This window comes from Larus michahellis, chromosome 7, assembly GCF_964199755.1.
Source record: "Larus michahellis chromosome 7, bLarMic1.1, whole genome shotgun sequence".
Classification (NCBI taxonomy): Eukaryota; Metazoa; Chordata; class Aves; order Charadriiformes; family Laridae; genus Larus; species Larus michahellis.
In genome coordinates this window covers 1,023,662-1,050,938 of record NC_133902.1, presented here as the reverse complement: position 1 = coordinate 1,050,938, position 27,277 = coordinate 1,023,662, and the positions used below count along the sequence as shown (strand labels likewise).

Below are 27,277 nucleotides of genomic sequence, written 5' to 3'. Positions count from 1 at the left end.
CTTCCTATTTAGATACTCAAGAAGCCAGTTTGACACATTATTATTGGAAAAAATTATATTTTGGAAGAACTCACTACAGAAGGTGACAGAATTCCAAAAATCAAATTACATGAAAATATACATCGCAATTTTCTTTGTACATTAGGTGAGGAAAACTCTGAAGTAAAGGCAAAGAATATGAAGGGACACAGGAAAGAGAAAAGGGAAAAGGAGGGAAACTATTTTTGATACCAAACCCAGAAGTTAGTCCTTTGAAAGCCTACAGATGTGCATGCTTGAACTCAACCTTGAGAAAAAAAAAAAAAAACAAAAAAACAAGCCTCCCCCACACACACCCCGCCCCACAAACAGGCAATGAGAAAGGCAGGAAAAAAAAAAAAGTCACCCACAGAAAGCAGTTCATTCCTATCTTGGACTAACTTAGTCAACTGAACTTCCAAATGAAAGCGCTTAAAACCCTTGGAAGTTAAAAATCCAGCAGGCTGCTCGAGGGTGCTCCATGGCCAGTTTTATTGCTATACCCAATTCAAGAAGTATGTGCAATTGGGTTTAAAAAAGGGGTGGGAAGGAAAAAAAAGAAGCACCTTTGAGACTACAAAGGTCATCATAAGAGAAAACACAAGCAATTGATAGCAAATCCTTTCAGGGTTTAATTAGGAAAATTTCAAGTTCTGATGGGGGAAATAAAAGGGAGCACATTTCCAAAAACCAGAAGAGAGATACTAAACTTTAATAAGCAAGAGATTTTAATTAAGCCTCAGTGGGTCAAAGGAAAATTAAAGCGGGGGGGTGGGAGAACAAAAAACAAAACCCAACTTTTTCCTAATTGGTTTTAGTTTGACATGCTTCACAAGTTGTCGTTTTGTTTTTGTTTTTAAACTGATAGGAAATAATTAATAGGGAGAGAAAAAACCTGCTAAAATCTTTAGAATTTACACAATTCTATTCCTAACTACAGACAGCATTATTTGGTACAATGTGTATTTGTGGATGTACATGAACAGTATATATATTATCCGGATCATGTTGTGCTATGTACACATCTTTACAATTCTTCCTGAAGGTTAAAGCAGTTCATTAGATTTCAAAATGCGTAATCATCTTGTGTTGGCACTTGTTAGGCTCTTGTCAGCATTGATAACTGGCATGTTTTATTGCAGCCCAGTTCCAGCCAGTGTTTGCCAACTTGTAACAACAGAAGTCCAGCAATAGGTGGGTAGAGTGCAGGAAAAAAACAGTGCCATGTTTCTCAATTGAAGACCTACAAAGAAATCACAGTTATTAAAATAAAACCCCTCATCATCCTCAATTATTTCAAAGATGTTAAATAGCGTTTCAAGCTCCAGGAAGATAATCATTACTTGTTCAAGAACTTTACATACCTCTAAACAGAAGACGCATAAATCCAAAATCATCACCTGAGAAAGACTTGGGTTAGTTCAGCACACTGTGTACCCAAGCTCAACTGTCAGACTTTCAGGCTCCCGTTACTCGTGTTGCTTGTCAAGTGCATATACAGCGTGTAGACGTTTGATTATTCACACATACAGCTAAACACTTGTAGATTTATCATTGAAACTTCTGTGCATCACTTACTGTGAATGATGGATGCTGCTGCAACAGCAAAGTGCAGCACAGAATGGCACAGCAGTGCTTCCGTAAGCAGTAACACCACTGCTACCAAGTCACCGTGCTTGTTTGAAACTGGCCGTATGGCCCCTTCTCATCCAACTCATTGCCCATCACTCACTTAGGAGGAGTCACCAGGACTTAGAAAAGCTTTTGCCTTCCAAAAAAGCAACACAGCCAATTACTTAAATATTTGTCATGAGCATTGTTTCACTACGGCCAAGTTTAACATGGCAACAGAGCTGAGGTTAGTTGAGGATACTCTGGAGCGTTACTCACAGTTACTCCCTTTCTCCACGACAGAAAAGACTGCCAGCCGCATTAACAATTCTTACACTCTAGTTACAGGCAGTCATATAGGACATTCGGTTCCTTTGCTTAGCCTTGTGATCAATATTAAGCACTTTCATGCTTTCTCTATATTGGAGAAAGTTCCATTCAATCAAGGCATTTCTGCAGAGAAGAGATCGTGCAGTACTAGTTTGGCACAGGTGGAGCTTTCCCCCGCCATTTTTACAAAAGTCTAAAAAACTAATTGTTTCCTGTACCACCTTGGTGAAGAAAAACTAACTAGCAGGGGCATTTACTAAGCTGTTCTAGTTAGACAGTAAAATACCTTTAAACTACATCAAGTGCTATGTTTTCACCCCCCCGCCAAGTTTTGTATGCTGAAGTTAACTACTACATTTTTGTATGCTGAAGTTAACTACTACATATGGTTTTGGGCTTCTCCAGCCAAACGGGTCTGAGTAGTTTATTTGCCAAACCAACCATTAAGAAAGGGCAGCTCCAACATGAAACTGTTTTGCTTTGAAAAGCAAGAGTGGGAAATTATTAGCTAGCTGAGGAAGTTTTTCCTTGGCATACCAAGATTAAAGTGACCAAAGGCCAGATATTTAAGGGCCATGTTTTAATACAGAGGTTTCTACAAGAGCTTATTGTGTGGAAAAAAAAATCCCATTAAAACTAGGATGGGATTGTTCAAATTAGAGTAAGTATCTTGAGTCAGGAGCTCATTTTTAACAGGGTGGCGTAAAGTATAAATATCACGTCAGCTACTCTCAGGTCAAAACTTGTCCAGGCTCTCAGATATGCTACAGTTCAGTTTCCAAGCAGAATATACCTGTTCTTCTGAAGTCTTCCCCAGTAAAAAAGTTTTTTGGGCTGCTGAAGAGAACACCACCTCTTTCTTGATATTACTGATGGGATATTCTACGCTTGATCCTTCTGATATGCTAGTATACTTTCTATTAAAATTCCTAAAGATACCTGAAGCAATCCTTTCCAAATGGTTCCTAACAACCTCACTGAAGTCTTATTTAAAACCTACATGCAACACCAACATCTGCAAGATAAACTCCATATATATATACACACACACACTTGAGATAGCAAGACAGGATGCTTACAAGATTCAAACAAGTGTTCTTCACAATAATGAACATGAAAGAATGATTATTTCCTTCTATTACAGCTCTAGTAACCCTTAAGCACTATTAATAAAGCAGGATGGATGCTGACAAAGAGAATTTCAGTTTCTGAGCAGCACAAATGCAAGAGTACCAGAGAAGTTCTCCAATCTTGACAGAAGAGACTGTTACTGCACTTGAAAATTCTTTTATTCTTTAGTATGACATATAGCCAAGGAACTCTACTGAGACCATGCAGCTGAGATGAAAGATTGTTTGGTTGGGGTGTTTTTTGCTTTTGAGGAAAAAAAAAATAGTTCACTTAGGCAGGAAATTCTCAGCTCAGGTAATTGACTTGTCTTTAGAAGGATACTTACCCTGAAAAAAGTGAAGCTACTAGCTGCTGAATAAGTGTCACTCAAAAGCAGTTTCTTGGCTTTTTCTTACACAGCGGGCAACTTTTCTTTTAAATTCTCCATTTCTGTCTTCTCTCCATTCTTTCTGTAATTGAATAGACAGCTTTCAGGCGTCAGTCCCATAACAGTATACAAGTTCTAGGAAGACTCTTGGTGGTTTTAGGTATTAGCTAGCTAGTCAACACCTAAATTTGCTTACAATCATTGAGCTAGTCACTGAAAACCTGTGACATTCAGGAGTTTTGAAAGCTTGCTCTGGGTTTCTGTGCAAGCTGCTCACAAGATGCAGCCTTTCCCCCTCAGATTGCAGGCATTCTCCAAGACTAACCCAGTGGCTACCAATATTTCACAATGCCTAGGCCGAAATCTTTTTACTTCAGTCTGCAAAGCAGCAGCAAACTCCAACTGTAGACCACAAGCTATTGTTATGGGTTAGAGAAAATGGCTGTAACCGCAGTGATGAGAAAAAGGTACACAGCTACTGTGAAGACAGTAATTATTCTGTGATTTTTAGGACCGTTTCAACTCCCTATCAAGCTAACCAGGACACTCCAGGATACAAATACAGAAGTCGCAGCATTCAGAAAAGGCACAGCACTGTCCTTAGAAAGAAAACACCTCCTAGTTAGACGTGGCTGCAAGATACTGGCTCCGTGAGGAAGACCTCAACGGCACACCTATGGGGATAGTCTGTGACAGGCATTTGATTTCAGAACTGCACAGATGAAGAACCAAGATAAAGATGAACAGGAAGATAGGCAAGGGGTAAGTCTGTACCGAAAGATGCGCACACTATGGCATCACCAAAACCCACAGGAAAAAGCAGAGCCAGTTTTAAGTCTTTCCTCAGATGAAAGCATAGGAGCATCATACACTGACTCAGGCTGACATGTTGGGTACTGGCAAGGAAGCAGTGGGATAATACGAAGAACCCCTTATTTAATGAAGTAAGTTCTACAGTTCTTAGTTTTTGATATAAGAAATATGTTCTTCCTGCAGAGGTGGGGCAAGTAGTTAAAAAGCCCCACACGCTCTTTTACCTGAAGCAACATAGCACACAAGACCACCTTTTCACCCCCTACTTTGAATGAAGGTTGTGGCACATTTGAGCAAGAGAAGGTTCAGATAACTGGTATATCTGAACATTCACAACCTCCAAGCTCACCTCCTTAGTAAGCACATTGGAAAGCCCAGCATGTCTTATCTTTCCAGGGAAAGCACAAATAAGGCTACTAATTAATTTGTTCTTTTTCAGCAATTAATGCAGCATTTGGTTCCTTGGATTGGGACCTAGAACACAAGATGGCTTAAGGCCAAGCAAAGCATTGAATTTGTGCCCTCCTAGCTTCAGATTTATTTTTTGTTTCTGCCTTTTATATTTGTAGTTCTATGAAGCAAATGTTCAGAACTGAACAGCAAAGTTTCCAATTTGACAGCAACCTCTCCAAAGCTCTTCTTTTAGGTCATGAACTGTTCTATCTGCTTCTCACAACATCTATTCCAGCCCTCGTCCCTCATTTTTCTCCCGCTCCAAGAGACAGTACTCCAACATGCATAGTTCATTTTTCCAGGAAGTGGGTATATCCCCTGCTCCTATACGCTGCGAACTGCCTGTAACACCTTATTCTCTAGACTTACTTAAAACTAGAAATTAATGAAAGCAGACAAAGTATCTTTTAGAACTACCAAATACTGTCACTGCAGTAAACTCGTACTTCGTGAACCAAGTAGAAGATGTCTCAAGAGCAGCTCAGAATAAAGCACGAGCTGGTGATTCTTCATTACCCTGATGAGTATGTTCTGATTAATATGAAGAGGATGCAACCTACAATCCAACAGCAGATGCTAAGCTGCTCAAGCAGCACATTAAATTTAAAAGCTACATGGAACATCTAATACCACAGTCAGAAAAAAGTGACTAACATCGAAAGGTTACATCAGTGATACCTCAGTACTGTCTTCACAGTTGGATTTAAGTTTTTGTTCTTTCAAGCTAGGCTAGAAAATGCTGTGTTTTCTTAAGACACTTTCACCCTTTACCCTAAGGTTTAGCTAAACAAATACATAGTTTTCTAGCTAGCATATCTCTCTGAAAAGAAAAAAAACAAAGACCCACAAGAAAATCACTCTGAAGTGGCTGGCAGAGAGTGGGGCACACTACAGAAAGATTAAAAAGCTTGTGAGAAGCTGGGGAGGTGACAGACATAGCTAGAGGTATCAGCTTTCTTCAGTGTTAGGTCTGCTACATTCAACATGCATGAGTCTAAACTGAGGAATTCTAATTGTACTTTTAGCATTTCATTAATAACTTGCTCCTTCCAGTGCTCTCAGGTTTGCCATCAGAAAACATCTCTGTTTCCTGGGTATTTGTTTCCACCAGTAACGTGACACAAGAAGGGGAGGTCTGACACTCAAAAGAATGTTAATAAAGGGAATTCTTCAGTACAACTTTTTGTATTTATTTTTGGGGTTTTTTTCCCCCCCATTAAGTTTGTTCCACATAAGACTATTGCCATGATTTTTTAGCAGAGCTCATTGACCTTTGCAAATGCTAACAGCATAGCAGATCACAGGCTTCAGGAAACTAAACTCCCACCCACTTTGGGAAGGTATAGCTAGCTTGACAGAGCAGGTTAACACGCTTCTAGAAAACTTCGCATCTTCTGATTGCCAGCTCCCTTTTCCTCACTACCTCAGTTAAAAGACCTAGAAATTCTCTTTCATGAGAGAATATCATGTATTAGTCACTGCTGAGCTGCAATTCTAGAGTAATTCAAAGGAATGCATGTTGGTGTATCTCAGATGAATGGGACCTGAAGTCTGTCCTCTTACTCTCCTCAGAACTGAGGAATTTTTCCCCTCCCCAGCACAAATAGTTATTAGTCTAAACCCTATTCTGCACAGCTCTTGTAGAGAGCCAACAGCTGTGTTTCTACACTCACACAGAAGAGGCCATGCTCCACAAACACTATGCTGCATGGAACACTTGTGTGTCACTTATGAGAGAATCTTTACGGCAGATTCACCCTGGTCTTCAACTATACGACAGGCTATTCTTCCTCACTCCTTAGCCAGTGGTTCTAGTCTGGGACAATGCTTCCTCCAGAGCTGAAGGCCGGATGCCTGATGAAACTTTCCAAGTACATTCTTAAAGCACAGACCTACACAGTGAAACCTACTGCTTTAATCCATGACCCAGGAAGACTGCTGTAGAAAAGTGAACGCAAGAAGTCACAACATAATTATACTGAGGGACCTCAGCACATTCTCCTCCTTCCATTCCAATCCATAAGTCTGGTAACAGCTTATATAATTTCAAAGGCAAAAATTTTTGCTGCATTATAGTAATAACATAGCAGGAATCAAGAAAGGTTCTAGAATATGTTAACTTTTGCAGCTAAACTTAATGGCAGTTGTAACTGCTGCGTGTATATAGCTACACAGGATTTTACAGCCAGGCTTCCTTGAATTTTTTTTAAGGCTAAAGGAGCTGAAGTTTATCCGTTAAGTACCTCTTGTACAAGTTATTTACTATAAACAAATGCATTACTGCATGGGAGAAATTAAACCACTGCCTATGAAATTTGACAGCATCTTTCCCTTTCAATCTGCAAGAAGTTTCACAGGGCTAACTAGTAATTCTGTTTTACAGCATGACTGCTTTTCCCAACAAAAAGGTAGCCTTGGCCTGCAATATAAGAAGTTCTTCCAAAAGTTATTCTACTGTTTGTCAAACTAAAAGCAAAACTCCATCGCAAGTTTAGGTTTCTACACTGAAGATAATTGGCAGACCAAGAAAAATCTTACCGCTGCATCAACATTAGCAGGAGAATCACCATTGGGATCTGCCAGCATAGAAATAACACTAATCATTATAGTTTCCACTGTGTGAATGGGAAGCCAGCGTTCCTCAGGTTTTTCATAGCCATATTTGTCTTCTCCAGGCTCATGAAGAATTGAAATGCAGACATCACCATTCTTGTCAACTACAAAATAGAACAAGGCATATTTCAGTAATGAACAACATGCTGGCATTTCTTCAGAATAGTTAGGGAACTGTTCATCTTCACTCCAGCTAGTCGGAAAATGCATTGAAGATGCTTTACAAGAAAACAAAGTAATTAACTATTACAGAACACAATCCGTAATAAATACGGCTTGGTGGAAGTCCGTTATGCCTGGACTTCTGGCAGAGAGGAAAAGCTTAATTCTAACATCGTTGCATGTTGCAACTTTCAAGACCATTTCCACAGGCTTCCACTAAAGCTTTCTCTGTTGAAGTTCAAGATAGACATTGACTATTTTCCACAGCAACAGCTGGATATTACTGTAATATATTGGAATATTATTTGAGCTGCTGGAATTAGAAACTGCCTGACAAGTACTCTGATATTTCCAACCCGAAACTAACACAGCATCAAAACTGTCTCTCTGTCCTTATTATGGGAGCATTGTGCTGGACTCCTCCCAGCTTTCAACATCTACCACTTTAATAATGACTTTAGAAACTGAAGAGCATTCCTCCATCCCAGTAAAAGCCTTATTCCACTTTATTTTACGTTCCCACCTATGTCCAGCTGTCCCTAAGTAAGCAAAACATTAGGAGGGATCTTATTTGGCTGGACTAAAAGATGCTGTTGTTTCCTTTCATGCTTCACTGGAGGAGGACAACCTTGGCCTTCTATATTGAACTGCCAGATTAGTAATACTAAGATGAAGTACTTGAAGGTACAACAAAAGGCAGTCAAGTTTCTCCTCAGACCGGAATTTTACACGTAGGAAAAAAAGAGTCCCTGAACAGTCACCAAGAATTCAAGAAGCTACTTCCAGTAGCTTCTGAAAATACTTTAGGAGCAGTCTCTCAGAGCACCACTATTAAAAACTCTGCTATGGTTATTACTTCTTCATGAAGTGAAGATGGCAAAGTAAATGCAGAGTTTCATATTTCTAACATGAACAGAAATGTATCCATTTGTCTTCATCGCATTTTAGTTCTCAACTGCAAAAAGAAATTGAAACTTTGACATTTCTTACCATTTGGATGCCAGATTTCTGTGATGAATTTCATTTTTGGCGGCCTCAGTGGATAGTCTTTTGGAAAAGTAAGATGAGCCTTGAAAACACCACCTTCACTGGGGAATCAAAAATATCTTAGTAGAGTTTCTTGTAAGCTTATGCTGAAGACTGGAACTTACTGATGTATCAAAAGCTTTAAGTTTACTCCTCACACAGCTTAACATCGTGTTACTAATTATCAGTACCATCATTTCCATATGCAATTCAGAGAGTTTCTAGATTGAGAAGATACTTTCACATGACACTGCCAGTTCCCCAACACCGTATCTTTTTTAGAATGATATTCCAGAGGGGAAAAACCATACACCACCACTCCCCACCCCTCACCCTCCCCCTGGAAAAAAAAATTGCTGAGGAATTCACTATCTGGTATTACAACTTACATTTTCCCTCCCAGTACATTTATTAACAGCAAAAAAAAAAATATTGCCAATAATTCCTTCTCAAATACAGCCCAGCAGCTACCTGTTTATTTTCCTCCTTTAGACACCTCAGTCCTAATTTCTTTATATTCACTGCAGCAGTGAGCCTCAGTGAAAAGTTACAGAAAGCTTTGTGGTTGTGTCTACAGCATTACTTTGTAAAAAGATTTCCAAAACTACCTCTTCAACACTAAGCTACAAGGCCTCAGACACGACAGTGAGGTGTTCTGCATTAGTTACCCACTGAAATAGAAAACAATAATAAGAGACATCCAGTTTTTATGTGGAGTTACAGGCCTGTATTTAACTAAGGTAACAGTGTATTGTTGCTTTTTTCCTCTCAATTGCTAGGTTTCAATATCTGGGAATAGTCCCTTTTGAAAAATGTGAAGCCTGTATTAAATGGAAAGCCTTACAGATGGAATACTTCACTGTAACATTTGTCCTGTTACTGCCATTTCTTGTAATTGAAGTTTGTAACAAAATTTGAAGTTGCAAAGACAGAGAATACAAAAACTGGAATATAACCTCCAAAGAAGGTGGCACAAGATGTGCAGTATGACTACTCAGTAGCCATGCAGACAAAAGAACTGGTGTAGAACACACAAACCTGTTCAGCGCAGGGGTTTGGTTGGGTTTTTTTGTTGTTTTTTGCTTTTTTTCCCAGTATTTGTAAAGGAGTAGGAGCCAGCATCCAAAGCCCACAGGCTACTGAGAAAATAACAAATTCTACCACCACTAACCAAAGATGTGAAGTTCTACCAAGTGTCTCAAAAAAAAACCCCACAACACCAAAAAACCCCAAAAATCACTACATTTAAGTGACTTGGCTCTTAAAGTAAAGCAGCTGAGGGGATCTGAACCCCAAATGAATCATTCATTTTCCATGCTTTTTAGACGAGGCAGGCAGTTTCCAAAGTATCCTTGATCCTGGGAAGAATAAGAATTCCAGAAACACTGGCTATTTTAACATCCGTATTAGTCAAGACAAAGGAGAGTTAGATTACATTTATTGATACCCCAAACCAGTTAAGTCCTTGCTTTCAAAGTTAAAAAGTTCTTCTTTCCCTTCTTAAAGGAGCAGATCATAAAGCTCCTAGGCTGTATGATTGCCCCTCACCAACTAAGTATAAATACAGCTCTTTAAATGGATACACATTAGAAAACAGCTAATGAAGTACAGCCGTCAATTAAGGGAGATCAGTGCCATTTTTAGCAATATTCCTGATAAAGGGGTCTCTCAGTAGAGTCATGCACTGAGTCTGAAGTCTTTTTCGGTAAACTCAGAATAAATAAAGTGGGACCAGGAATGAGACTAAAGGTTGACGATTTTGAACCACCTGGTTAAGTTAAAATATTATGTTCTACTGTCACCATGAAATGGACCAGGGAGGATTCAGAATAACGCTACTTTGAAAAGCAGCAACTAAGAACTGGAATAGGAGAGAGCTTTTGTCTAAAAAGCCTCAAAACAAGCTCAGCACCTTACTGAAGTGGGGGAAAAATGCTATTGCAATTTTTAACATATAATAAGAGGTTCAATTATAATCAGTATTTCTTTACTGACAGTATTTATGAAGTGGCCATGAGAATATAATGGAGCCACTACAAAATTGTTCTAAAGAGGTCAACAGAAGTTGGAGAATTCATCTCATTCGAGACTCAAGAATCTTAAGGTAGAGAGCTTGAGAAGCAAAGCAATTCAATTACTCCCCTTAAGTACTTATTCAGAAGTCTGCAGACAGAGACATACAACTTCATGATGGAACTAAAATTGACCTCAGGTAAATGTCACTAGGCTTTCTGTATCAGTAATTTACCCCTGGAACAGCTTAATGAAGGAGAACAGAGTTCGTCTTCAAGAGCTACACTTTAAACTGACCTCTTCTGGGCACAGAGCCTTCTCCCAGGAGCTAGAATAGATGATCATTCATATAACCTCTATGAGAAAGAAATTGTTCTCTCAGTTAGCCAGAGCTTTTTTTTTTTTTAAAATAAAACAAAACCCAAACCACATGGCACGTGCCAGAGTGCTTCAGGTATACAGCAATGCAAAAAACACAGAGAACTTAGAAGTCCAGGAAAAGAAGTTACTGTATGAACTGCATAGTTTTGTGTTCAAATGTTAATTTAAAAACCTGGTCCTTGGGATAAAGATGCAAGCTTTTTGAAGCCCATTGTGCAAGGTTTGCCAACAATTCAATTCAACACTGAGGTACTCTAGGTCATGCTAGGTAGTTCTCCCATCTCAAACTGACAAATAGTGGATTATACCTGCCTTAAATACATAGGAAAACAGAAGCTCCCTCCAAGTACAGCCTATTCTTTTTCTACACAAGTACAGAGGGATCAGTGGTGCGTTTTCCCAGGGGAGCAAAGCAGTTTAGAACTTCTATACAGCAAATTCAGCTATTTACAGGTATTTTACTAGCAGTAGAACAGCATTACCTAACTTAGTCAGTATGAAGATTTAGGTTAACTTCTACTCACTCAGACCAAACTATAACTAGTAAATCCAAGTTCACTTAAGTTTCTGTATAAGCATCAGTACTTACTATAGTGTATCTGGAGGACCAATAATAAGGACTTCCCATCGATAAAGATCATTGTCATCTATTAAGCCCGCTGAAAAGCCTTCCACTGGATTTTTGTTGAGCTCTGTGTAGAAAAAAGAATTTAATAGTGACTTTAGGTGTCTGATATGCATTCGCTGGTTTTGCTCATGCCTCTATACGTGACCAAAAAAAATCCCATAACTTTCAGTGATTTGGCGCCTACTGATGGGACTTACAGCCTGGATGAGAATCCTCAGCTCCCTACCACACACACCAGCATGCTGACAGAGCTGAGACCCATAGTCTGACTCTAAAACTATCTAAAGCACACGATGAGCAGAAGGGCTAAAATAATTCAGAACTGCGGGACATGGTCTCCTAAACTAGGTACCATACCAATAGGTGTGTGTGTAAGTCAGAAAACAGATTTTCTACTAATAAAAAGGCCATACTGGTTTATAAGAACCCTGTGGAGCCAGATTAAACTAAAGTCTACCTTTAACTCTAGAAAATGTTAACAGAATAACAAAGTGACACAATGTTTTATTTGAAACTAACATCCTGCTTCCCTTAAGTGATTTTTTTTCAGAATCTGAAAACATTTGAGACCCATGCCCAGCGCATTCTGGAGATAATGATTTACTATATTCTGAACTGCTAGAAGAGAGCATAGAAAACAAGCTGTTATGCTATTTAGGTTTTGAGGTTTTTATTATTTTTTCTTTTGTTTCACTGTTTCATCCACTTCTGACAAGCAATACGGGATTCTAAGTTCATAGGCTACTGCACATAGTTACTGTCAGATAGAAAGCTTATATGGAAACAGCTATGCAGGAGTTAGACCTAGATGTAGACTCCACTGAGTTTCTGTTTGCAGCTTGCTCCAGGGAAAAGCATAAAATTTGGAAATAAACACCTCAAATCTGTTCTACCTAAAATTCAACTTGGGGGGAAGGGGGTAGAACATCTCTTAATCAACAGCTTTGGGTCAAAAACTAATTTAAATGCCATATTGACACCAAAGTGAAATTCTTGATCCAGCATTTCCAACAGTACATACAAAGTCCTGATGTATCTTGGGTATTTAGGATAGGGGAAGGGGAGAAAAAGCTGTTCCTTCAACAGATCAGTAGTTTCCAGATTAAGCTAGGGACTTTTTGTTTTGTTTTACAATTGCTAATGCACTTATTTTAAATCCTGTCAGACATTATACAGCCCCCATTATTATATTCCACAGTACAGTAAATCTACATGTTCCTTCTTTGTAAACCCAGTAGCTGTATTTTGTCTTGATTTCTAGGCATTACAGACTTAACTTCAGAGGTCCTTGTAATGCCCTCAGGTACATGCAGAAGAACTTCAGGTGAGAACCTCATACCTTTACAGAGAAAAGGCTACCATTAAGTCCAAACTGATTTGCGGACACTGTTTGCCAGTTAAGTTCTTAACTATTTAAAGCATCATTAAAAAAATGCAAAAAGAATCAACTCAAGCACTAGACAGAACAGTCCAAGTCCACATGGGAAAAAAAAGCTCTCAGCTCACGTGAAGGATAAAAGTCCTGAAGAGGTAGATAGCAGGAATACTGACTGACTTTGGCCATTGGTAATTCAGAGTCAAATTTATCCACACAGATGACTCAATCTTAAAATCCCAAGAAACGTATTGGAAGGGCTTTTCTTAGAAGCTACTCAGCAGGGGTTTAGTTAACAGATGAGGTCAACCACTCACCCTCCAAGTCACAGGACACAGACTTCGGTATTGAACCAAATCAGGTTTTTTTCAAGACAATGCAAGGTAATATCGCAGGCTATTTAACCAAGATGCAAGCTTCAAAAACCAAAAAGCTATAGCACAACCACACCTCCACTAAGCAGACCAGTTTTCAGCCTCTGGCATCAGTGAAACTTTGTGGAAACAGCTGCATGAGCTTGAGTAAGAGTTCTCTTTAATTTTAGGTGAAGGGGCCAGAAAGACTAGGTAAGAGTCTCACATGAAGTGAGGATTTGCCAGTCTCTTACTACCTCCCTACTACAGGCATTTCTCCAGCATCAGATATTAGAAGTTTCACCACATTAATAGTTGAATATAACCTGCTTTTTTATAAAATCCTGCATGAAAAAAATTGTTTATTGCTTGTGCAAAAAAGCCACCTGTGTTCAGGACACTTAAGTCATCCTTTCGGATATTATATTGGTATTGTAATAAAGAACATCCAGCATAACTACAGAAGTCAACAGAAAGAGTGCAAATATTAGATTTGAGTATCCCACCTTAATACTTTCAAACCTGAATTTACGCCTCAAAAACGTAAGTTCCCTCACTTCTGCATTTCCACAGGGAGAAAACGGTTTATGTGAAGTTCTGTGTAAACTGTTAGAACTCAAGCTGCTCACATTTAGCTTCCTTACTGTTTGCTAGTAACCACTTCCCAGTGATAAGACTGAACAAGCCAGCTAGAAGACAAGACTCAGGAAAATTCAGCATGCTTCTCTATCTAAACATGCCGCACTATTTTTGAGTCCAACATACACATTTTCTTCTCTATTTCTTCATTTGTGCTATTTCCATTTCTTCTTACATCTGCCTCAGCCTCCAAAAAACTTTTTTTTTTTAACCCTTAAGTCCTTTGAAACATTTTTCATGTATTTGTTCCCAATTAAAGACAGCTCTTACATTCTGACTCCTTCCTAAGGCCTTGCAGCACTATATTGCAAGAGATCTTGTGAGAAGCAATAATACTGCTGGATGCCAACTCTTGTAATACAGAAAATCTGTAAACTGTACAAAGGGGACAGCCATTGACAAAAATCTCCAGTTACAGCAGTTACAGAAATTTGCTTAGTGGATGCTGCCTATAAAGCAAGTTATGTTATTTCTTTTACAGGAGGTGGCATCAGTCTCTACTTGTAAGATGTTCTCACTTTCCTTCCCTAGCAGCAATATTGGAGCATAGTTCAAATAGCCACTGCTTGCACAAATACTTTGAGGTAAAACAATGGATATAAGCTCAGGCACCCTCCCCACTAGAGGTATGTAGAATTACTGTAGGCAAGTTAATCTGGATGGAAGAGCTCTTTTTATTTATGCTAAACTGAACATCAACTAATGGCTGGTTGGAAGACAAAAAAGGAAATGTCAGGAAAGTTTTGCACTGGGACATGAAAAACATCCTCCTTGGCTGCTTTACCATGGATAGCTGAGAGCTGCTACTCATTAAAACTTGCAAACACTGAAGCCTAGGGTTTGTTTGGTTTTGATTTCCCCCCGCCCAGAATATGCGGCCAATGCTGCATATCAGAAGAGTTAACAAGTAGTACCACCAATCTCTTCATGAGTTGAGACTCACACACTAGTGAGATCCATGCACCAAAATCCCAAATGAATAGCAATGCCACTCTGGCAAGAGAGGAGCGTGCACACACACACGGCTCACAGTTGCAGAGTCAGCTGCTAGGCAGAGGGATCTCTGCCCACCAGTCACAGCCTCTGGTGACACCGACACTGCACTCAAGAAAATGAGACACCTGTTCCCTGCGTCTGTTATTTCCTCCCAGCTACAGCAGTTAACTACTTGCAGCCTGAACAAGAGTTTTCCTAGACAAACACATGGAAGGTGAGAATGCTTCATAAAACAAAGGATTCAATTCCCTTCCCCAGCCGGGGAGAGGGAACAGGCCCTTGGTGCAGGTCCTCTACAAAGTCCTGTTGAAGAGCTGGCCTACAAGTCCTGGAAAAGCAGAGAAGTCAGACACCTATGAAGAAGTGAATCCCTCCACGTTATTTTTTCAGCACTGAGTTTTCCTTTGAGATTTCTTGTTTAGCTAAAGCTATCCTGTACTTTTTAAACATAAATGAGTACATCAGCACACTTCCGTCATGTCCATGCCTTAATAAGTGAAATTTACTTGCTACGATATATTACACACTCTGGCTTAGTCTTTCTGCCAATAATTTATGCATTTCTCTACATTGTTTAATATAATAGAAATTCTTTATCCCAGAGGAAAAACAAAAAAGGTCTTACATTGAGTCTAGAAGCAGTTTCAGGTAGATCCTTCCCAGCTGAAGCAGCAGCTGACAGCCAAAGCAGCACAAGCCTGGAGAGCCGCCAAGCAGCAACGTACTGGGGAAAGAATCTTGTGGCTGCTTATAAATTAGGCATCCAGTCCCTTTAACCCCAGCCCCGAACCAATACCTGATTTGGGAGGTGAGGAAGACTACAGGCTCATAATCCAATAGAGTTGTTTAAGTCCAGAACAGACTTTGATGTCCAATGCCTTGCCTCCCACATGATCTGTCGGCACAACCCATTGCTCCTTTAGTGGCTTAGCTCTTGTTAAAGCAGAACTAAGTTACCATTGCCTTAAACTTGAGCCAGCACAGTACCATAAGCTGTACTTCCAGTTTCAGTGTTTAGTTGACACCAAGCTACTGATGTTCCCACTCTCAGTAAAAATGCCTTTATGTAAGCCAAGAGACTTTCACCAATCCAAAAGCAAAACAGCATCAACAAAAATGACTAAGCAGAAAGAGCCCCATGGCTACATGCAGCAGCTATGTACGGCATCTAAACTTTTCAGCTTGATGTTTCACCCAGCCAGCCACTGCATATGAACACTTCAGAGTATTTTAAGCTACGCTACAGTACAAAGCTTTCAAAAATATAAGCTTCCACATTATGTTTAACAGTAGCCTCTTTAGCAAGTTACACAGTGGTTGAGTTTTATGCAGCCCATGGATTGAGTCCAGCACAAAACCAGAGAGCAGACAGCCCAAGTCCTAGCTGAGGCTTCTGGAGAAGGCATCTAGTGACTTACATACAGGTCCCAGAACAAGCAGGTTATATCATAGCTTTACACTTCCTATACATTAGGCTTGTTTTTTCTTGGTTGCTTTTTGTGAGTCTTAGCACTAGTCCAGGAGCTTCCAACAACTGTACAGACTGAAAAACCTTGTTCTAGACTTTTTACATACCCCAAGCTGTGACTTCTATGTAGTTTATTACTTAACTGAGATCAGCTATGATTTCCAAGGCTTCCCTTTCTGCCTGCAGACCCAGCTCTAAGTCTCTGATTCTAGAAGATTAGGGCTGAGACAATGATAAAGTAACATGATCTCCTTGCACAGATGTGTTACCAGAACTCTCCATATTATCTGCTTTCATCATGTTCTGTCTTGCTCCACAAGCTCATCCAAGAAGTTCAGACAAAACATAGCATGAGATACACACACACTTCTGGTAGCCACTTTGGCAGTGACAAATAATACAGCAATTAAGACAGGACAGTCCTAGTCTCAGAAGGACACTGTCATTTTGGAGTAAGACTGAAGAAATAAAGACAGACCTGTCTTAAGAAGCGTCTGGCAACTAACTAATTTCCAGTGCGCTATGCATCACCCCCTGTTGATAAGGGCAGCATCACAGATTTCTACAAATCTATTGCTCCTCTCAGTTCAGAGAGTTTGTAGGGAGGGTTGTATAGTTAGCATTAACAGGCAAGTTGCTCACAGAAGTGATCTCAGATCAGTGCTACACAGCTTCATGCACCAACACACTTTGCTTGCCATCTCCTCAGCTCTAGCTGTACAGCCTTTCAAGGACTTGCACAGTGAAGCAGTTTTTGGGAGGATGGAGGACAAGGTTGGGGGTTTCTTTTTTGATTTTTGGTTTTAATCCTGATCAACTTCCTAGCCAGGGCTACAGCTCAGCTGTGCAAACAAGAGGACAGCAGCACCAGCCCAAAGGGAAGAGGCAGAAGCTCCTATAACCACCACTACAGACCTGTGAATTAAGGTTATAGTAGCAAAGAAACTTGACTAGATAGAAACTGGAATTATTTTACTAGTAAGGTGTCATGTTATTCTAGACAAGCCAAGAATTAAGTTTCTTGATTGTGTGTGTTCTGTAGCTCCATGTTCTACATGAATTGTGGCATACCTGAAGACAGACAATTGAAAGTTCAGGTTAGCTATTTAGTTGAAAATTGACTCTTAACACACCAACCAGAAGCTTGCAGGTCTTTGGTACTGTCTTTGTTCTTTAGGAGTTCCCCATAGGCCTCTAAGTCCATGGAGATGGCCACCGACAGACATTGTCAAAGCTACTTTAGACATTGAACTCAACTTCTAGGTGATAAAGCCAGCTCTCTCTCACAGTCTCCGTTAGACCACAGATATCCAGCTACCCATGCGACCTGGCAATCCAGTTTACTCAGCCCATGATCTGTTCCCGTGCACCATTTTACTGAAGAGTTGTGATGACAGGCAAGAACAGAGATGACCTGTTTTGAGACATTTTCTTTCCATAGCACTCTTCACACATAGAGGCCTTCTGTGTACACACACTCAGACCAGTCCCTTTCCAACATCCCACACTTACTGTACACAGAAGGAAGCGTGTTCCCCCTCCCTCTGATGCGTTTGCCAAAAAGCAAACATCTGCAACTGGGTAACTTAAGCCACTGCGGAGCACAGTGTGCCTACTAAGCCAACAAGTCTTTTCTCTCAAGATGAAGGTGGTGTTCCAGTTACTTTCCTGTGCAAATCAGTTTCCACAAAACACTGGAAATACAAAACATACTGATGAAAACCGTTTAATTCCATAGTATTCTGTAAAGTTTTGAAGTAGTTATACTTCCAGAATTAAGCTTCTCAGCAGTAAATTTAGAACATACATTCAACTTAATAGCAATCATGTACTTTTGGTAGACATTGAGATAAACTGTTACCTGAAGAGCCCTCTTTGGCTAGACTCCTTGAAGCATGCTGTATATCCCAACACATCGGAATCTAACACAGTTACATTACCCAGGTTAAAATGGAGGTTGAACAGGTCTGTTAAAAAATTGGTTTCTAGTAAGGTCTGAATTTTGGGGGAAACGGTATGAGGAAGGAAAGAACAATGATAGTCAAAGAATTGAAGAACCCCCAATTCTGAAGTCCACACCTGAAAGGAAGCAAGTATCTCATCAGGAAACATTCAGCAGTTTGCCCATAAACAGTCAACTGCAGCACAGGGCCACATTAATCTATCACACCCAGTACAACAGAAACTCCACCTTCTTTCCCCCCCACCGCCTTGAGTGTTCAATGCATGCTTCCACTCTTAAAAGCGAGACAAGTGTTAGGCAGGTACATTCATCTGCCTGTATCTGAAACTGTCACCCTCAGCAGCATTCAATAGAGATCTTATCAGGATAAGTAGTTCCTGAGACTCAGTGATTATCTCATCCCAAAGCAGATGTCAAAAACAGGTCAGATGAATTACACTCAACAGGTACTTATTTCTCTCACCTACAAAGGAGCCTACGGAGCTTCAGATGTCTACTGCATACAACTACTAGAATTTGGCAAGACAAGTGTTATCCTAGGTGCCAGCTGTGTTACTGTAGTTGAGTTTAACATGGACAGCAGGAAAAGTTAATTAACTTCTTAACAGCTGTTTGCAAATTAAAGCTACAAAAAATTCTATCCAAGTATCTTCTGAGCAGTCATATACACATCAGTAATGAACCAGCACTGTTGAACAGAGCTAAGAGCTCTTGGACGTGTGTGGCTTACATACAAGAATAGAACACGATTCTAGGAAATCCACTAGAAAGTCTGTATCACAAGACTATGCCATAGGGAGATGTCAACATCTGAAGAGCTCATCAGGAGCTTTCTTCATCATATGCATAAGTTGTTGTGCAAGTCAAGGACACTTTTCCAGCTTGTATTCTCTCTTGCTTATAATATGAATAACAGGTTTGCATATCCTAATTTGAACTACATTGTTATTCAGAATTGTTTTCAGACATTTCTCTAAGTGACTCCTGACAGCACCACCTTTTATATCAGCACCAAGTGCAGGCCAACTAAAAATACCAGCCAGTTTGACACACTAAGTAATGCGATGACTGCATGGAAGTAGGTTTCTCTTAACTAACAAGTCACATACAGAAAGTATGTATGTGAAAACCTTTGCAGAGGGTTTCTATCAAAAAAAAATATTTACTGTTGTTCCAAACCTGCACAAGCACTGCTAACATTCATACCCAGGAGAGCAGTTATTTTTATGGAATCCTATTTCATTTAGATTCCTATACTTAGTGTTGTTACAAGGCCTGGATATCTGATCTCTGTTCCAGCCGATATGCCTTGGACCTGAGAATAGGAAGGAGAAGCAAACACGAATGCTTACATTTGCAGGGTGGCCTATAACTTAGGCCTACTAGATTCTGTAAGTGAAAGATCTTGCCAAGACCAGTCTACTGACAGATATCCACACACCACTGAAAACTGAAGCACAGAGCAGGTGCAACATGGTGATAGCACAGGCTGACATGTGAAGTGTTACCCGGATTCTGTTCCCATACATTGGGACAAGCACCAGACTGTGTGAGTTTTGAGAGTCACATGCCCTCTTCCTCACCCAAGCCACCTGCTCTTCTTTCTCCAGGCACCTAAACTGCACACTCATTTTAGTATTTGGTTAGTTTATACTTTCAGAACAGCAGACACCTTTCGGTTCAGTTGCACTTCGTTAGAACCCAATCCTTATGCTGGAAACAAAATGCTGTATTTTATTTTATTTAATGCTTCCATACTATTCTACACCAAGACTCGAAGCTTACTTCTGCAGAATACCCCACATGCTTAAAGACTTAAAAAAAACCCAGCTTACAGGTAGCAAAAAAGAACACCTAGATCAAAACAGCAGTTGCATTAAACACACTAGAAGAAAATTTAGCAGAATGTCTATTTGAGGCAAACAAGTTCTACCTACGAAGTTCACTTATTTTCAAACTGTTTAGAACAGGGCTTTGAGGGAAGGAAAAAAAACACACAACTTGTACCAATACTAACCACAAAGGGGATCAAGCAATGCTATCTCAGTTCAATATGCATGTACTGTTCCAAGTCTTCCTTTGCATTAACAAAAAAAAAAAAAGAAATTGGAGATACAGAAGAGTGAAGGCAGCATCAGTTATAATTACAACATGTGGTTTTATTTGAGGACTATTCACTCTACTTGACTTATCCCAGATCAGTTTCTCTTACACCAAAAAGAGATATTTATAGCAATACAACAAATCCTTACAGTTTACATCTCTGCAGCAGATAGCTCTTTAATACCAGAGTTGGAATCACTATCAATCACACAAGGCAAGATATTTTAGTGGGGTTTGGGTGATTTAACACCTCCAAATAAAGATCTTATCAATAAAGCAGAAATAGTTCTAATGAAAGTATTTTCCCAATAGGTATTAATTTGCTCCTTACTTCACAGGGCATCCAGCAGCATTCTCCCATTCCACCATTCTCTAACAGAACAGAGCAAAGTTACTTTACTGCCAAATCCAGGTATGTCCGTACTTCAGTGTAACTTACCACACCTTGTTTGGGGGGAGCAGAGGAGGAAAGAACTCATCATTTACGGCAAACCTGGTTCTTTCTCCAAAAGATTAGTAAGCGCATCTAGCCAGAGCCCACTGGCTGTGACTGTAGCTGCCCCATCAAGGGGTAAGCTTATGAAGCAGGTTGTTATTGCTTCATCCTGTTCAAGCAAGTGGTTGAGTCATCAGGCCCCCCCCATTCTGAGGTTTAGCTAAACCCCACTTTCCAGAACTGCCAGCATCCCTGAATTTTTGCTCTGTGACTGCTTTCATAAATACTGTTTTCTTTGAAGAGGCAGAGTTCAGCTTATTTCTGCAAGAGGAACATTTGAAAAACTAACACATGCAGCTAGTAAAGTTTGCCACAAGTCACATCCATTATGTTATTTGCAGTGCAACAGAAATTCAGGCGGCTTGTACTGCTCAGACTCTAGTCACTCTAACAAGACATGTGTTTTAGCAGTGATATTATCTATAAAGTCAGCATGAGCAAGGTAGCTTTGATGCTTCTGTCAACACATCCTCACAAGAAACAGGATTATCTTATTTGCTATAGTGGGGCAAGCGTGTTGAGTGGTACACACATGCTGTATCTAAGCATCCCCAAAAGCATCACAGCAACCAAGACTGATGGTTATCTAAAAATATAAGAGTCCTTTAAAAAAAAAAAAATGGGGTGTGTGTCTGTTACAGCATTTTAAGTGATACTGAAGTTAAGTTTGACACATGTAGGACCTTGGAGTCTTAAATATTCAGGATAATACAGAATATTACTGGTCATACAAACAAACCTCTCCAAGGAAGCTAACAGCCAGACCAGCATCAGCTTAATGGTTCAGATCAGTGACCTCAAATGATTATCTTGTATACAAACTTACTGTAAGCCAGTAAATAGCCAGTACTAAATTGTAAGCAGAGGCTTCTTATACCACCAGCCACCCAAGAGATATGCCATCTCAGCTTCAATCTATAGAGTGAGGTTAATTCCATAATTCCCTCAGAATTCACTACTCAAATATTTTAAAGTCAATCCTATATAGTCACCAGAAATTCAACTAGCTCAACATTACACTGCAAGATTTTTCCACACAAGGAAGTTAAAATTGTTGAACTGTCACATTAAGTATTTAATGCAGTTTCCCAACTTGTTGATTTTTAATTACACATTTTTACTTTGAAATAGGAGCTGTATACACTTTAATTTGAAATAATGCCATGTTTCAGAACAATATTACTGTGGGGTTTTTGCATCCCAAGTTGGAGAGTATTTACAACACAATACAACCTCAGACTACAAGGGCATGGTTACTCCTCTGTTGTCAGTGATCCATGTTTACGTTAAAGAGGACTTGCACTTCTGGTTCCACTGTGCACTACTGATTTAACTGCATCCCCCCTACATGATTTTGCTGGATGAACTAGACAAGTCTGCCTACTCTAACAAGTCTCTGTGTCAGCAAGGATTTGGCAGAAAGATGAAATAAAAGCATTCAGAGAAATGCCTCAGTTGGCAAAACCCTTGGACTTGACAGCTCTGGAGATCGGAAGAGGAGCTTTACACTCCTAGTTGTCTCCTGCCTCCTTTTAAAGAGCATAAAGTTTTGGGGCTGTACAGAGAACACAGTTTATCCTCCCCGCACCTCCCTTGGGGGGTGAACTCTCTAATCTAGGGCTATACCAATCTATGTACATGCTGTTGACTTTTTGGCAGTTCAGAGGCACTTCATTCTTTTAGTTTTTCCTACACCTTATCCATAAGAGGAAATGAATAGGTCATGCTTCTATTTCACATTATTACCAATCCACAACAAAGTGCCTTTCTCCTTCAAAAAAAAAAAAAGAGAGCATCTATAAGAACAAATATATTCATTGAATTTTAAGAGATTTCCAGAAGTTGCTAGATCTTACAATTAAGTTAATATACAAACAAGACATTTAGCTTCACAGATACCCATAGAGGGGAACCTCCCTTCAGCTCAAGCTAGTTAGACTAGTGCTCTAACTGGCTTTGGTAGTCAGAGATTCCCATTCATCAGTTCCTTTAAACAGTTAAAAAAAAAGAAAATAAATAAAAACTACCCAAAGTTCTGACTGCCTTGCTTTGAACTGTTCTTGTGCCTAAATGGAGGCAAGCACATGTCAATGTAAAAACAGCTACAATACTAATTCCCTGGTGATATAGCTCAATATTTCATTAGGAAATGCGCTGTGAAGTTACTTAGTATCGGGGGGCGGGTAGGGGGCAACAAAATAAAAAAAAACAACCCACATCTACCTTGAAGTTATATTTTGTGACTGTCATTGAATATCCCTTCTCCTAGAGCATTACCAGCACCCAGAACATGCCACGTAAATTGAAAAGCATGTTATATATACAGTGCTGTGGTCCTAGCTACCTGCTCAAGTTACAATACAAGCCAGCTTGCTCCAGAAGAAATAGAAGTCTGTCTTTATACACTTATTGGAGCAACCTGGGATTATGTTGTCAAGTTTCATTCCGTGTTTTGACAAGACCCTTGGTTTTAAGTCTTAGTGACAACCAAGACGACTTACCAGTTGACCTTCACTTTAACAAAGTCTTCAAGAATCAAAACAACTCATTAAAGTGCTACATGCCATAGACACTTGTTTTCCCCCACAACGATTCTATTAAGAGCCAAAGCATACGGGAGACAAAACAGGTAACTGTTCTGAGAACTACTGTTTTACATTCCTTTCTCCTCCTGTCATTTTTATTCTTTTTTTCCCCCCCTCTTGGCATCAAAAAGAGCCATCCAGGGTCTCACCCGCTAAAAAGATTTCTATATTCCTCAACTGCCTCACCATTATATAGGTTTCAGATTCCCCCTTCAACCCCCCCCCTCCACTTCTGGATGTCCTGCTCCAAGTCTAACAGCTCCAACTTCAGATCTCTTGTGCTTCAATAATGCTAGTTTGACAAGTGAGTGATCTAGAGCAATTTAAACTCGTTTAGATCACTAACTCATATCCACTGCCTGTTCACTGTCCTTCAAAACCCAACCACTAGGTACAATCCAATGACTCACCACACTTGATTTAACACAAAAGCTGCATGTAGCAGAAGGACTGAAGTATCAGCCCCACCAGGGGAAAGAATACCACAATGTCGATTTTTGTTTTGAGGTAGAACAAGTAGCATGGGTGTAAACAAAGGGACATATCAGAGCAGCCGAGACTTGGAAGAAGACAGTGAGCAGTAGGGAAGGAAGATCAGACATCATGAAGCTCAGTCTCTGCATTGTGACTTCAAGTAGCCTGCCATCAGAAAAAGCAGTGTCAGAGTCCAGTTTCAGCTCAGTTCAGATGTTACTTAGGTTATCACGTGTGGAAGAAACTATGTTCTTTCTCAGGTCAGTTACTCAATACGGGACTTCTGAAGAGTTCAGGACTCTTCTTCAGAACTCCCCACACACTTAAGTATGCACACTCACAATCACTTTTAATATGGTTTCAATTCTTTTTTTAATAGATGAAAAGGGATACCAAAGGCACTAATATTATTTAAAACACAAAAAACCCACAAAGGAGTTGTACGTTACATGCAAATGGTTGCTGTACTTGAGTCAGTACAGTTGAATCAGTAGCAGTAACAGGGGCAACTGGAAAAGCACACCAGTTTTTACCATTACACCTAAAGCCTTCAGAACAGAGTGAGCAGAGAGGTAAACTGAAGTTAACCCACAAATCTAACAGTCTACAAGTCTACTTACATATCCAACCAGCCTGGGCTTACAGAAGACCTCACAAGAGAAGAAAAAAACCCCTACACAACAGAAGCTGACAGCTACTGCTTATTATCGAGAGGATTCAGCTAAATGTCAAGCTTTCTTTCATGAAGCACAATTAGTTGGTTAAAAGAGAAATTCCAGACAGCTAGAGAACTATATTAGGTTACCAAACGCTCATTTTTATCACGTTAGAGAGCAACTACTCTACACCATTACTTCCCTAGAGGGATCAATTATAGGAAAGAGAAGCTTTGCATCAAATCCGGACTGGAGCTCCTGTAGTAAGCCTATACCTAGTGTTATTAGCATATCCGAACATGTAGACACCTCACTGAATGTCAGTAACAATTTCAGTAGTTACTAGGGCATTAAGAGGCGCATGCTTATGTTCAGGTGTCCAGCTGCAGTATGTATGAGATTATTTTTTTTAAATAATGTCACCTTAAAGGCATAAGAAAAAAATAAATCCTGTAGTAATAGTTAAATACACTGAAGTTTCCTCAAACTTATAATCAACTAAAACCAGAAGACAGTGCTGGAGATGCAACCAAACACATCATCTAGCTTGCTACACCTGGTTATGCAACTTCACCTCCTTACTGCTAACAGTGTTGTTTTCCACCCTTACGCTTTCAAAGACATTACCAAAGTCTCAGGCCAAAAACCCTCCTCCAGGAATTTTTCTGTGCCACTCAGTGACCCCATCCCTCTGTGCGGCTACTCAGCAAACTTCAGCCAGCGCTGTATTTGCCCGAGTCTAGGTACACCTAGCACAAATTTCCTTATCTGTGTATGAAGAAATTTTTACATAACTGACGAAAAAGGCAATCAGATTCGCCCAAGGTGCCGAGCAGACCCGTGCGTTTTCTCTGAGGGGACGACTTTACCCCGGCCGCAGAAACCCAGCGGGCAGAGGACGCGGAGACACATGTGGGAGCGGGGGGAGGGCGCGGCGACCGGCTCCTCGCCGCACCCGCCCGGCTCGTTTCTCTTTAAATCTGGCAGCCAGCGACACATGGAGCTGCATTGTGCGCCCCGCCGCCCGGGCGGCCCCGCGCATGCGCCGCGCCGGGCCGGGCCAGGTCCCCTCGGCGGCGGCCCAGGCCGGGCCCGCGCGCACGGCCCCCCGCCCGCCCGGGGACAAAGGGAGGGGGCGCGGCGACAACGGGCGACGCGGAGCCGAGCTGCCAGCCAGCCCGCTCCCCCTCCGCCGCGCTCCCGCCGCTCCGGCCCTTCCCGTCCCCGGGCCCAGGATCGAACTCCTCCTCTCCTGCACCCGTCCCGCCCCCGGCGGACCCCCCTCGCCCCTCCCTGCCGCCCCCCCACCCGCAACGGGCAGCCCCGCTCCCGCCCCCCCCCACGCCCCGGTGCTGCCCGGTCCTCTCCGCCCCGTCAGCGTCCGCAGAGCCTCCGGCTCTTCTCCCGACAACAAAGGGGGGAAGCGGCCTCCCCCTCCCGATCCCCCCTCCCCGGCGCAGGGCACGGGAGGTGAGGGGGGAGCCGGGGAGGGGAGGCGGGACGGGGGCACCTCAGGTCCCCGCGGGAAGGTGTGCGTGGTCGGGGGACTCACCCCGCGCCTCAAGCGCCGCTTCCAGCGGGAGGCAGATGGGGAACGGGGGCGAACCCTCCCTTCCTCCACTTCTTTTCTCTGCCTGACAAACATCTCCTCACACCACGGACACTTCCCCGCCCGGGCTGCAGGCAGGAAAGCTCCGGCTGCCTTCTACCCCCCCTCCCCCCCATCCCCAGGGAGACAGGGCCGCAAGAGAGATCGTGGAGGACACGCAAGCAGGGCCACTGCCAACCCACCCCCCCCGTCACCAACCACCACCACTTCCCTGACGGGACGGGGGCAGCGGAGGAAACGCTCCCCCCCGCCATGACGGCCCTCCGCACCCCTCCCCCCGGCTCCCCTGGCAGCGATCGCCAGGCAGGCTCCCCCTCCCCCCCTCGGCCTAGTTCCCTCAGCTCCCGGCTGGGCAGGAGAGCGGCGACGGAGGGGGGGGGGGCCGTAATCTCCCCTTCCCTCACACACCCCGCCGGCCGCCCGCCCGCCCGCCCCCTCCCCTGGCCCGGCGCCCCTTCCCCCACCGCAGGCCCCGTCCCCTCAGAGGCCGACCCTCACGCCCCCCGCGGCGGATCGCCTCCCTCCCCGCCGCCGACCCCCAGCCGGGCTACCTGCTAGTTGTCTCCGCAGTAGCAAGGCGGACTGGAGCTCCGTCATTCTCCCCCTCTCTGCCCGGGGAGGGAGTCCCAGCGGCGGCGGGGACGGCGCGGCTCCTGGTGCTGCGAGCGCCCGAGGCGGTGGCGAGTGGCCCTCAGCCTGCCCGCACCGCGCCCCGCGGGGGTCTGGCTCCGCGCCGGCCGCCGCCACAGCACGCACGGTCCCTGGCAGGGGCGAGCGGCCGTGGCTCCGTGCCGCCCTCCTCCTCCTCCTCACCGCCGCCACCTCCTCCAACCCCCGCCCGCCAGGAATTTCACTGCACTCCGGGCCGCGGCGCGCAGGCGCACTCTCGACCGGCCGCCGGCCCTTCCGCGCCGCCATCTTGAGAGAGGACACGGGGGCTGGGAGGCGGGGCGAGCCCTTCTTCGGCCGCCATGTTGAGAAGGTCCGTCCTTTTTCCCCTCGCTTTTAAAGCCC

General features: G+C 42.2%; 1 protein-coding gene across 1 annotated transcript; it reads right to left on the bottom strand.

The window, feature by feature from the left end:
• Positions 1–37: 37 nt before the first annotated feature.
• UBE2G1 (ubiquitin conjugating enzyme E2 G1) lies at positions 38–27,277 on the bottom strand. The gene is made up of 6 exons (XM_074594106.1): positions 26,815–27,277; positions 11,508–11,610; positions 8,489–8,586; positions 7,262–7,440; positions 3,416–3,539; positions 38–1,261 (listed from the first exon to the last, which is right to left on the bottom strand). Exons 1-5 carry the CDS (start codon positions 27,179–27,181, stop codon positions 3,453–3,455), a joined length of 834 nt encoding a protein of 277 aa, XP_074450207.1. The 5' UTR covers positions 27,182–27,277; the 3' UTR covers positions 38–1,261; positions 3,416–3,452.